General features: G+C 41.3%; 1 protein-coding gene across 1 annotated transcript in view; it reads left to right on the top strand.

The window, feature by feature from the left end:
• The window catches only part of hao1 (hydroxyacid oxidase (glycolate oxidase) 1), a 104,186-nt gene extending 98,683 nt beyond the window's left edge, over nt 1-5,503 (top strand). Inside the window, exon 8 of the mRNA XM_037688786.1 lies at nt 5,436-5,503. Coding sequence (XP_037544714.1) covers nt 5,436-5,503 — 68 coding nt within the window. The remainder of the gene's footprint in view (nt 1-5,435) is intronic.
• Nucleotides 5,504-13,009: the final 7,506 nt, after the last annotated feature.

Here is a 13,009-nt window from a genome sequence, read left to right as displayed (position 1 = left end):
GGTGAGGGGACGGAGAGCCCCTTTACGCTAGCAGCTTCCCGGAAAATGGCGGGCAGCTCCGAGAGGAGTGCGCCGACGGCAGGGAGCGGTGTGGCCGTTGAGGCGGGAAACCCCGGGGGAGTCGAGCATCCGCTCGGCCTCCCTCTTTCCAACACTGCGCTCCCCAGGAGGGAATGAGTGTCGGGGCTGCTGCTAACGTCACCGGTCCCAGAGGAATCATCCGATTCACTCCGAGAGCCGGCGTAGAAGAAATCCTTGGCGTCGTCCAGCGAGCAGTCTCCCGCCTTGGACAGGCAGTCCTCGATGGTAGCCTTAAACAAGGCTGCTCTCCTCTGCCTTTCCTCCGGTGGAAGCTCGTCACAGAGGCGGCAGGAGGAAGCGCGCGCGACGTGGCGGGGACCCAGGCATCCCTCGCAGGTGTCATGCCGGTCGAAGCTGAGCAAGTAACCGGTCTTGCAGGAGGGACACAAGCGGATGGTGTTGAAGCTGGACATCTCGTTGAAGGTCAGTTGTTTTTTATTAGCTTGCTGAAGAAAAATGGGAGCTGATTACCCGCTCTTAATGTAACTTATACGGATCGGGTGGGGCCCACACAGCAGGTGGGCGTGGACTAATTTTTTCAGTATGATGCTTGAGCATAACGGGATAAACCCATCAGCGACAGCCTTAAAGGGCGAAGCCAATACGACATAGAACAGTTACTTTTGAGCTGGTGCATTAATCAGAGCTTCTCCCACTTTATTTTTCTTTCATGGTAGTGCTGTGGTTCAGTCTTATCACTAAAAATATATCAGAATCATAATAAGCTTTTATTATCATTGCACCGAGATACAAGAATATGTCCGTACAGCCATTCAAAAGATGGGCGGAGTGCACAAAGCTGCTGCTATAAAGCACTGCCTTCTTATTCTTTTCAGAATATATTTTTTTAGATAGAAAAAAGGGGCAAAATCATTAGTGTCATATTGACGGATTGTACCCAGAAATAACAGACTGAAGGACAACAGACTCAGGATCATAAATAGAAGGGGGATTTATTTTACAGTGTTAATAATAACAACAATAATTAACAGTCTTGTATTCACAGGAGCTGAAACTGGAAAACCCCTGGATGGGAAAAGGGGAGACGATTAGTGTCTTATTGGTTGGAGGATAGATGATATGATGGATGGGAAATAATATTCTACTTACTGTAAATGACAGGTGGGGTGACGCAGGATGGAGATATAAATGGTAAATGGTTTGTACTTATATAGCGCCTTTCTATCTTATTTCAAGATTCTCAAAGCTCTTTACACTACAATCTGTGTCTCATCTACCCGTTCATACAGCTCTATACTAGATCTCTACAAAGATAATTGAACAAATCATTCTAAAGAGACTAATCAGTGCTTTAGGTCACATTCATACACTGATGGGACACACATCAGAGGCTATGAGGGGTTCAGTGTCTTGCCCAGGGACACTTCGGCATGTGACTGCTGGTGGATTCGAACCCCCAACTCTCGTATTGGAGGACGACTGCTCTAACCACTCAGCCACAGCCGCCCCAAAATCCAATTTCCAGCAAGAGGTCGATGCACGGGTGGAGCGTGGAGGTCGAGGGAGGAGGGGTAGTAGTTTGGCTGGAGTCCACGAGGAGAAACTTGAGCTCCGGTAAGTACAGATCAATCCACAGGTTTGCATAAAACGTCCAGGACTGGAGGCGCAGGAAAAACCAAGGTCTGTCAGAAGCGAAGAAGACACACAGGTAAGTATTTCAAAATATATCTAAACACTTGAAAGGCCAGGAGCACAACTACCCTTAACAAGATATGCTCCAGCACTGGATGAAGCAAGTCTGCAGCCTCATATAGTCCTGGAGGTAATTAGGGAGATGGCCAGCAGCTGAGCGTGATTAACTCTGCTGCAGGAGCTCAAGAGTCTGTGGAGAGAACACACTGAAAACAATTAGGAGAGTATAACGGCATTACAAAAAAGATCTCTTCATACCTTGTCCTAACAGGACACAATTTAAGACATCAAAAAACTCTGCCAGCAAGCACATTTATGAACAAGTTATATATACATTTACGACAAGGCAGTCCATGAAGCACTAACAGATAGTCCATGGTCCTGATAAGATGATGGTCAGCCGGCACAGTTCTGATTAGGGATGAACCGATCCAGTTTTTTTTTTATTTATTATTTTTTACTTCCGATCCGATACCGATCCAATATCATAATCATCATTGATTTTATGAGGCTGTAATAATCTTCTCTCAAGTACAGTTTGTACAAATATATGCATGTATGTCCAAAAAGGCAACTTGAGGTAAGTTTTATTAATGTTGGATAAGTTTTAAAGTTAGAATTAAATTCTGCCAACACAAAACATGTTTGTTTTATTCCTAGTTTTAAAGTGGATATGAAAGTGATTAATTTAAGTGATTGTTTAAATTTATTTATTTATTTTTTTTAAATAAGGGGCAGATAAGAATTTTTTTCTTCTTTCTGCACTCTTCATTCAATGTTTTCTTTTTGATGAATTTGCTGTTTATTTTGTTTCTTTTAAATGAATGAATAAATGAATTTAATTTATTTTTAAATGGCTTTAAACATCTGCTTTCATGGCATAAACCAACAGGTATGTTCTATTTTAAGTATTTTACATCACTTTATAATGTAGCTGTTTCTTTTTTAAATTTATATATATAATTTTTATTGTAATTTTGAATTCACTTTTTTTTATGATTGTCTACTGTTGTACTGATAAGTATCAAGTATCAAGCAGAGAAATCCTTCATTTTCTACAACTGATAGTGGCTGATCATTAATCATGATGAAGTTTAGCAACTTCTCTGTAAACATTTGAGCTCCATGGTTTCAGCGATGTCTTCTTCTGGTTCAGTCCGAAGCAGGCAGCCTGATTTCAGTCAGCCGTGCTCAGTCTGTCCCTCCTCAGAGACGGCAGACTGAGCGGGGCAGATTGGACGCGGCTGGCCGGGATCGAGTCGCCTGTTTTGTGTTGAGCAAAGAGCAGCGCCCCACTGAAGCCACGGAGCTCGAATGTCCATCGTAAAACTAACTTTAACGCAGTTTAATGTGGCGCTGTGGCTCTGCAGACAGTGCACGTTGCTGTCTTGTTTTGTGCTGTTTAGTGTAAAATACTTCCACACAGCGACATGTTTAGATGAAAAGTTTGTTAGCTGTTAGCCACAGTGCTGCTAACTCAGTCCTCACGTTGTAGCTGCTGCAAACTATGAACTGGATTTCCTGAATGTGAGGCGGGTCTTATTACTCTGGGTTCATGAGACACGCCTCATTGAGGGGGGGGGGGGGGGGGGGATCGACAAAGCTTTTCCTTAGTTTACACATTTCCCAGGAGAAATTGATAAGTTGGCCTGTTTTGAGACGAACAGGGGAGTCATATTCAGATAACCACAATTATTGACTTATTCAGGCAGACTATTTTTTTCCTTGTCTGCCTTTGAGTCTTACCGATATTTCCAAGATCCAAAATGGCCAGATTAGGGTGCATGCTGCTGGTCCGTGCTTACAAGACTCTTCAAGGTTGTTTCCATGCTGACGAGTCCCAAAGCCGCAGGTGGCCTGCAATTCAAATCACTTCCAACTTACGGTTTTGCTCATAAATCAGCTGATTTTGAGTCCTCCAAGCACGAACCAAACCTTCACATACGCAGCAGCCTGATGAGGGCCAAATTAGCTGCAGCCATCTTCGTTGTATGTTGATAAACCAGCATCCAGACTATTCCAAAAACAGGAAATCTGTTATCATAAATGTTGCATAAATTATATGCAATTCTGGCATTCTTGTTCGATAGCAGAGGTAGACACATCACCCCCAGAGATATATCCAGCTGCATGCGTCTCGTCCGAGCAGATGAGGGTTCTCCAGGAACCTGTCGCTTTGTTGAAAAGATTTTGTCATTTGTGTTGAAAGTCCAGTTGGTCAGATCCAAAACAATGATTTTCATTTCGGAAGATGTGTAAAAAATAGAAGCTGCTCTGATACACAGACAGAGAGCGAAAAGCAGGAGGAGAACAGGGAGCAGCAAGAAATGTGTACAGCTCGTTAGAGAGCCAGTGAGAGAAAAAAAATCCTAATCCGTAAATCCTTAGTGATACAGCAGGAGATGGAGAGGGAAATCTTCACAGCCTTTGGGGAAGCCTTGAAGTTTGTTGCAGAGTTTGCTGGTCGGATGCTTTTGCTTTCATCTTCCAAGCATTTTGTCATATTTCTGAAATACTGTACCATAATCTGTACCATAATTTTATTTTACACTTCTTGCAAACAACCGTGCTCTTGTTAAGCTCTGTCTTCCCCTGGAACATTGTAGAATCTGAAATGATTTTTAAAGACGAGGAAGCGGGTTGAATCACGCTGTCCCCCTCCTCCATGCTAGCATGCTCCATTCAGATAAAGGGAGCTCAGCTAACAACTTGTTGTACGGTGGCCAGCACGGCCCAAATCTACAGCGGCTGAGCGGACACGTAATGCATTATGCAGTATACTCAGGAGTAGGAGCTGAAAAAAGATAACTTAAACACATTTTAAAATCGATATGTGGGCCTTTAGAATCAATTTAGAATTGCCAGAACTAAGAATCTAGATTATTTAAAAAAAAATCAATTTTTTTCAGCACCCCTAGTAGTTAATAGTTACTAGTAGTTAGTAGTTACTAGTAGTTAGTAGTTACTAGTAGTTAATAGTTACTAGTAGTTACTAGTAGTTCGTAGTAGTAGTTTCTATTTTGTAGTAGCAGTAGTAGTAGAAGTAGAAGTAGAATTAGTTAATATTAGTAGTAGTTAGCAATTAGTAGTTAGTAGTTTGTACTAGTAGTAGTTGTAGTGAGTAGTGAGTAGTTTGTAGTAGTAGTAATAGTAGTAATAATAGTAGCAATTGTAGTAGTAGATGATGATGAGTTGAGATTTCTGCTTATTTATTTATTTTTCAATCAAATATTTTTGATGCCCCAGTGCATACTCTAGGTGTTTCTTTAGATATTTTCTTTAAGGCCTAACTCTGTTGTATTTGTGGAGAACATGTCCATTTAGGACCTGTAAAGATCTGAGTGATGAGTTGACACTAAAGACATCAGAGTTTGAATCGAAAATAAAAATAAAATAAGCTCCATGTGGCTCATAAAGTAAAGTAATGAAGCTTTGTGAAGTATTTCAGATCGGTGAAAGTAATAAATCAGTGTGTTTTTTTCCGTCTTCAGGTTTGTTTGACATGAGGTGGTGTAAATAAATTTCAGTCTCCATTTTTACTCCTTATATTATTGTCATGAATAAAAAATAAACAAAGTTATAAACAGGAACGTGAGTAAATATGTAGATATGTTTTATATAAAAAACAAAACACAGATGATTGACTAACTCGTGTGTGTGTGCGTGTTTGTGTGCACGTGCTTGTGTGTGTGTGTGTGCAGGTTGTCGTTCCCTGTCAGAGGTGAGCAGGTCTTTGGTCAGAAGAGTGGACTTCAGCTCCAGGATGTGAGAGAAGAACCTGCAGAAATCACAGATCAGTGTGTTGTTGATTTTAAATATATATTTTTTGTTAGTTTTGTTGTTGTTTGTTTGAAAGTATGGTTGCTTTTCTTGTCCATGTGCTGCTACATGTTGGTGAGAACTGTAGATGTTTTTGCTGCTTCTGGAATAAATCAGAGGACTGAAACAATAATTTTGACTTTTGCTGTTCTTTGGGCCATTAAACTTTACAACACCTGTTTCTGATTCTTTTCAGTACACTCGGCCGTGGCACCGTAAGAGGCTTGGTGTTATACACAAATGTAGCTACGAGACCTTTTTAATTTGATTCACTGGAGGCGGGATATACTTTATTAATCCCAGAGGGAAATTAAGTGTTGTCGTAGCTCATCATCCTGGTTTCATTCAGGAGTTGTTATAGATGCTGATAGCTGTGGGCAGGAAGGATCTCCTGCAGTGAAACCAAAGAATCTGGTCACAGATACCGATCAGTCCACCTAGATCCAGCTTGCTGTCAGATCCGGCGGGCCTCGCGGTCCTCCTGTATTTTTGAATTTGAATTGAATATAAAACTGAGCAGCTGGCAGCACGGTGGCGCAACTGGTAGAGCTGCTGCCTCTCAGCGAGCAGGTCCCTGGTTCAAATCCCGGTCCAGGGGCCTTTCTGGGTGGAGTTTGCATGTTCTCTCCGTGCATGCGTGGGTTTTCTCCGGGTGCTCCAGTTTCCTCCCACAGACCAAAAACATGCATGTTAGGCTGATTGGTAACTCTAAATTGTCCCTAGGTGTGAGTGAGAGACTGAATGGTTGTTTGTCTCGTTTGTCTCTATGTGGCCCTGTGATGGACTGGAGACCTGTCCAGGGTGTACCCCGCCCCTCGCACAGTGATTGCTGGACATGGGCACCAGCGACCCCCGTGACCCAAAATGGAATAAGCGGGTAAAGAAAATGGATGGATAAAACTGAGCAGACTATTCAGCTACAAAGTAAACTAGAGAATGTATTAAATGCTCAAATAAGCAGAACACAGGCTGTTTTTATATGTTCGGACTCTTTAGAATGCAGTTACTTTTTTGTTATGAGATTTTATTTCACTTAACTAACACCCAAAAAGTTTTCAACACTCAAACAAGCAAACTAATTGCAAATTTAGTCGGCGGACTCACACAAACATTACCTAAAACTTTGTTCATGATGCCTTGAAATAAATCACAAGTTATGTTACAAAAGTTGACCGGTTGTAAATGTACGTATAATGAATACTTTCTGCAAGTTTCATTAACATTTGTGCTCTGGTTAATATGATTTTTAGGTGACAGGCATGCAAACACAGTCAGGGGCAAAAGCATAAAGTCTTCATTTGTGTCTGGATGGCGGGGCGTGAAATAATTTATTCTAATCGCTCAAAGAAAAAAAATTATATATATATAAATACAGACCCTTTCCAAAAAAATTAGAATATCATGGAAAAGATAGATATAGATGATAGGTTCACGACTCACAATTTAAACAATTTCAAGTATTTATTTGTTTATTTTTACATAACTTAGGCTTCCAGCTCATGAAACCCATGAAAAAAGGAATTCCAAAAATTAGAATACTGTGAAGACCTCAGTCCACATTACTACTCAGTTTTTGTAAAAAAAAGAAGAAATAAATCAGGATCACAACAATCAAAATATGGTACTTTCAAAACGATATGTCAATCTTCAATACTTGGTTGTGAATCCTTTTGTCTTAATCTCTGCCTCGATGTGACGTGGCTTTGACACAATCAGCCTGTGGCATTGACTGGGAGTTATGGAAGCCCAGATTTCCTTGATGCTTGATGTCAGCTCTTCTTTGTTGTTGGGTCTGGTGCCCCTCATGCTCCTCTTGAGAATACCCCATAGATTCTCAATGGGGTTTAGGTCCGGCCAGTTGGCTGGCCAGTCAAGCACTGTGGCATCAAACCAGGTTTTGGTGCTTCTAGCGGCATGGGCAGGGGCCAGGTCCTGCTGGAAGATGAAATCTGCACCTCCATACAGATCCTCAGCAGAAGGAATCATGAAGTCCTCTAAAATATTCTGGCACTGGACTGTTGCTGTGACCTTGGATTTAAGAAAGCAGAGTTTACCAACACCTGCATTGAACATTGCACCCCACATCATGACCGACTGTGGATATTTCACACTGGACCTGAAGCAGTATGGGTTCTGTTCCTCACCCTTCTTCCTCCAAACCCCTGGACCTTGATTTCCGAATGAAAGGCACACTTTACTTTCATCTGAAAAGAGGCCCGAGGAACCCGACAGTTCTATTCATCTCCCGGATGCGTCTGAATGTGGTGGTTTTTGAAGCTGTGACTCCCGCCTCATTCCACTCTTTCTGGATCTCTGCCAGATTCTGGATCTTCTCTGTTTGATAATCCACTGAAGCACACGGTCATCTCTTTTGCTGGTGCATCTTCTCCTGCCACATTTTGCCTTTCCACTAGACTTTCCATTGATGTGCTTGGACACAGCACTCTGTAAACAGCCAGCCTCCTCAGCTATGAACTGTTGTGTCTTACCCATCCTATGGAGGGCATCAATGATGATCTTCTGGCCAGTTGTCATGTCTGCAGTCTTCCCCATATTGAACTGAGACAATTGAATGGTAAATGGACTGTACTTATACAGCGCCTTTCTATCTTATTTCAAGATACTCAAAGCTCTTTACACTACAATCTGTGCCTCATTTACCCATTCATACAGCTCTATACTAGATCTCTACAAAGCTAATTGAACAAATCATTCTAAAGAGACTAATCAGAGCTTTATCACATTCATTCACTGATGGGACACACATCAGAGGCTATGAGGGGTTCAGTGTCTTGCCCCGGGACACTTCGACATGTGACTGCTGGTGGATTCGAACCCCCAACTCTCGCGTTGGAGGACGACTGCTCTAACCACTCAGCCACAGCCGCCCCAACCAACCAAACTGAAGCAATTTAATGACACCTGGGGAAACCTTTGCAGGTGCTTTGAGTTTAGTAGATGATTAGTGTCACACTTAGTTTAAAACATTCATGCCCTGCAACATTTGGGCTCATTTCGCCACAGTATTCTAATTTTTTGAATTCCTGTTTTCATGGGTTTCATGACCTGGAAGCCCAAATTATGTAAAAATAAACAAATTAATACTTTAAATCAATGAAATTGTGCCCCTGAATCTATCATCTATTAAAGATTAACTTTAAGAAATGGAATTATGGAAGTTAAACAACTTTTCCATGTTATTCTCATTTTTTGGGGGTCTACATACATACACACACATGTATATGCACATACATATATATATATATATATATTCATCCATACATACATACATACATACATACATACATACATACATACATACATACATACATACATACATACATACATACATACATACATATATGTATACATAAATATATATACATACATACATACATATATATACATACATATATATACATATGTATGTATATATATGTATGTATATGTACATACAGGTCCTTCTCAAAAAATTAGCATATTGTGATAAAGGTCATTATTTTCCATAATGTAATGATAAAAATGAAACTTTCATATATTTCAGATTCATTGCACACCAACTGAAATATTTCAGGTCTTTAATTGTTTTAATACTGATGATTATGGCATACAGCTCATGAAAACACAAAATGCCTGTCCCAAAAAATTAGCATATCATGAAAAGGTTCTCTAAACAAGCTATTAACCTAACCATCTGAATCAACGACGTAACTCTAAACACCTGCAAAAGATTCCTGAGGCTTTTAAAAACTCCCAGCCTTGTTCATTACTCAAAACCACAATCATGGGTAAGACTGCCGACCTGACTGCTGTCCAGAAGGCCATCATTGACACCCTCAAGCAAGAGGGTAAGAAACAGAAAGAAATTGCTGAAGGAATAGGCTGTTCCCAGAGTGCTGTATCAAGGCACCTCAGTGGGAAGTCTGTGGGAAGGGAAAAGTGTGGCAGAAAACGCTGCACAACGAGAAGAGGTGACCGGACCCTGAGGAGGATTGTGGAGAAGGGCCGATTCCAGACCTTGGGGGACCTGCGGAAGCAGTGGACTGAGTCTGGAGTAGAAACATCCAGAGCCACCGTGCACAGGCGTGTGCAGGAAATGGGCTACCGGTGCCACATTCCCCAGGTCAAGCCACTCTTGAACAAGAGACTGCGTCAGAAGCATCTCGCCTGGGACTGCTGCTGAGTGGTCCAAAGTTATGTTCTGTGATTACAGTAAATTTTGCATTTCCTTTGAAAATCAAGGTCCCAGAGTCTGGAGGAAGAGAGGAGACACAGAATTCACATTGCTTGAGGTCCAGTGTCAAGTTTCCACAGTCACTGGGGTGTCATGTCATCTGCTGGTGTTGGTCCACTGTGTTTTATCAAGCGCAGGGTCAATGCAGCTAGCTATCAGGAGATTTTGGAGCACGTCATGCTTCCATCTGCTGAAAAGCTTTATGGAGATGAAGATTTCATTTTTCAGCACGACCTGGCACCTGCTCACAGTGCCAAAACCACTGGTAACTGGTTTACTGACCATGGTATTACTGTGCTCAATTGGCCTGCCAACTCTCCTGACCTGAACCCCATAGAGAACCTGTGGGATATTGTGAAGAGAAAGTTGAGAGACACAAGACCCAACACTCTGGATGAGCTTAAGGCCGCTATCGAAGCATCCTGGGCCTCCATAACACCTCAGCAGTGCCACAGGCTGATTGCCTCCATGCCACGCCGCATTGAAGCAGTCATTCATGCAAAAGGATTCCCGACCAAGTATTGAGTGCATAACTGAACATGATTATTTGAAGGTTGGTGTTTTTTGTATTAAAAACACTTGTCTTTCATTGGTGGGATGAAATATGCTAATTTTTTGGGACAGGCATTTTGGGTTTTCATGAGCTGTATGCCATAATCATCAGTATTAAAACAATTAAATACCTGAAATATTTCAGTTGGTGTGCAATGAATCTGAAATATATGAAAGTTTCATTTTTATCATTACATTATGGAAAATAATGACCTTTTTCACAATATGCGAATTTTTTTAGAAGGACCTGTATATATACACACATACATATATATATATATTGTATTATATATGGTCTCTTTGGCATGGCCCCTCCCCCGGTGCTGGCCCTCTCCCTCGTCGACAGTCATGTCAAACTGGTTGAAGACAACAAAGTCCATGCTCAATAATCCAGGTATACAATCCAACATTTTTCAGTCAGGTCATCTGAACAGTTTCTCTTTTTTTTGTGCTAAAGAGACCATCTTAACACCAACATAACTGGTTTGTTCCACTTTAGAGTAAGCTGTTAGGGGGAAGAATCAGTTTTGTGTTGTGTGTTTCCTTGACTGATGAAGCCTTCTGGATGGAAGGTGAAACGTTTCAGCACAAAAAGAGAAACTGTTCAGATGACCTCACTGAAAATTGTTGGATTGTACACCTGTCAAAAAATGGCTTGGGGCTTAAGTTTTAAAATATTCTAGGGGGCGCTGTGGAGGCTATTGGCCACTTATCATGGATTCCTGTTCAAGGGGTGAACAATGATCGATCAAACTGATTTTGGTGAACCTCAGCTCAAATCTGTGGAATTTAGAGCCCGACGTATGGCCATGCAGTTAAGTCTTACTTCGCCACGTTGCAACGCCCACATGCTCCACCGAAAACTGTTGGTGTTGGAGAGCAAGTTACACCAACATGTCTTCGGTCACCGGACACACTATCATGCTGATTAGGTCACAGGGGTGAGATAGGGACCATTCAACGTAATACTTTACACATCTTGTTCTCAGTGGGTGTGACTTAAGTGATGCCATGATTTGACCATTCAGTCTTGCAGCTGACCAGATGTAGAACAATCACTGAGGGTTTGATGCTTCAGACAGTTTTCTTGTAGGAGCTATTAGCTTTTCGTTTTTTATGGCGAGATGTCAAATTTTGAGGTCTGGCCCCGCCCCTTCAACATGATCAAAAACGCACCGTTTTGATAACTTTTTGTTCCCCATGTCTTATAAACAAAATGGTTAAGTTTGAAACCAATTGAGCAAAATCCCTAGGAGGAGTTTGTTCAAATGCGTAGGCTGTAAACCTCAAGGTTAACAAAGGTCATTGACCCATTCATACAGAACTATACTAGATCTCTACAAAGCTAATTGAACAAATCTTTCTAAAGAGACTAATCAGTGATTTAGATCACATTCATACACCAATGGGACACACAGCGTTGGCAATGAGGGGTTCAGTGTCTTGCCCAGGGACACTTCAGCATGTGACTGCTGGTGGATTTGAATTCCTATCTCTTGCATTGGAGGACGACTGCTCTAACCACTCAGCCACAGCCGCCCACTTAGTTATGCTGCTATTGGCGTAGATTGCTGGAGGGCAAATTTACCACATTTCTTCACTCTGCTGCTGTCTTTACTTACTCTACCTGTTTTGTATTTGTATTTTTTTATTTCTATCCTTGACATGTTTTTTTTGGTCTTTCTTCCAATGGGGGTTCACCTGCACCTACATCTGGACCTGCCATTCTGTGTTCGTTTCTTTCTCCTTCCTGTCCTCTCCACCAGCCGGTCGAAGCAGATGGCCACTTGTCCTGAGCTGGTTCTGCTGGAGGTTTCTTCCTGTTAAAAGGGAGTTTTTCCTTTCCAGTGTTGCCTTTGTGCCTTCTTGGGATGGGAGATTGTGACGAAGAGAAGATTCAACGCAATCTGCTGGTTTCCTTCCTTAGATAGTGAACTTTTACTAATTTGCTTTATGTGAATGTTTCTGTTCAGTGCCCTGAAACATCTTCTGTTGTGATTTGGCGCTATATAAATAAAACTGAATTGAACTGAATTACATCTGCTGTAAATGTAACAGCATTTCAGAATAGGAACATTGTACAATCAGGGAAACGTGGTAATGTAATTGTCTGGGGCTGTGCCTGAGTTCTGCTGCAGGACAATGATTCAAAACACAGTTCACATTTGAATGGGTTAAGAAAAACGAAATTAAGATTTTGACGTGGCCTAGTCGAAGTCCTGACCTGAATCTGATGGATATGCTGTAGCATGAACTTAAAAAGGCCATCCATGCTCGAAAATCCTCCAACGTGGCTGAATTAGAACAATTCTGCAAAGATGAGTGGGTCAGAATTCGCTGTAAAAAAACTTATTGCTAGTTGGCAAAGGCTTGATTGCAGTTGTTGCTGCAAAATGTGGCCCAAGCAGTTAATAGGTTTAGGTTTCACACAGGGCCATGTAAGCTTGGATTTTTATTTTTTTTAAACTTTTATAATAAATACTTTTATTTACAAACTGTATTTTGTGTGTACTTGTGTTATCTTTGGACAAATTTTAAATTAGTTTAGTCATATGTCCTAAATGACACAACGTTGTTTTTAAAGAACAGCAGTCAAATCCCATTAGTGTTACAAACTATAGACTGTTTCTCTAAAGCCTCCGGTTTGTAATTAAATATAGATAAGTGTGA

Source organism: Nematolebias whitei, chromosome 15, assembly GCF_014905685.2.
Source record: "Nematolebias whitei isolate Nwh7 chromosome 15, NemWhi1, whole genome shotgun sequence".
Taxonomy (NCBI): domain Eukaryota; kingdom Metazoa; phylum Chordata; class Actinopteri; order Cyprinodontiformes; family Rivulidae; genus Nematolebias; species Nematolebias whitei.
The sequence above is the reverse complement of the archived record's forward strand: the minus strand, read 5'-3'. Positions and strand labels throughout refer to the sequence as shown.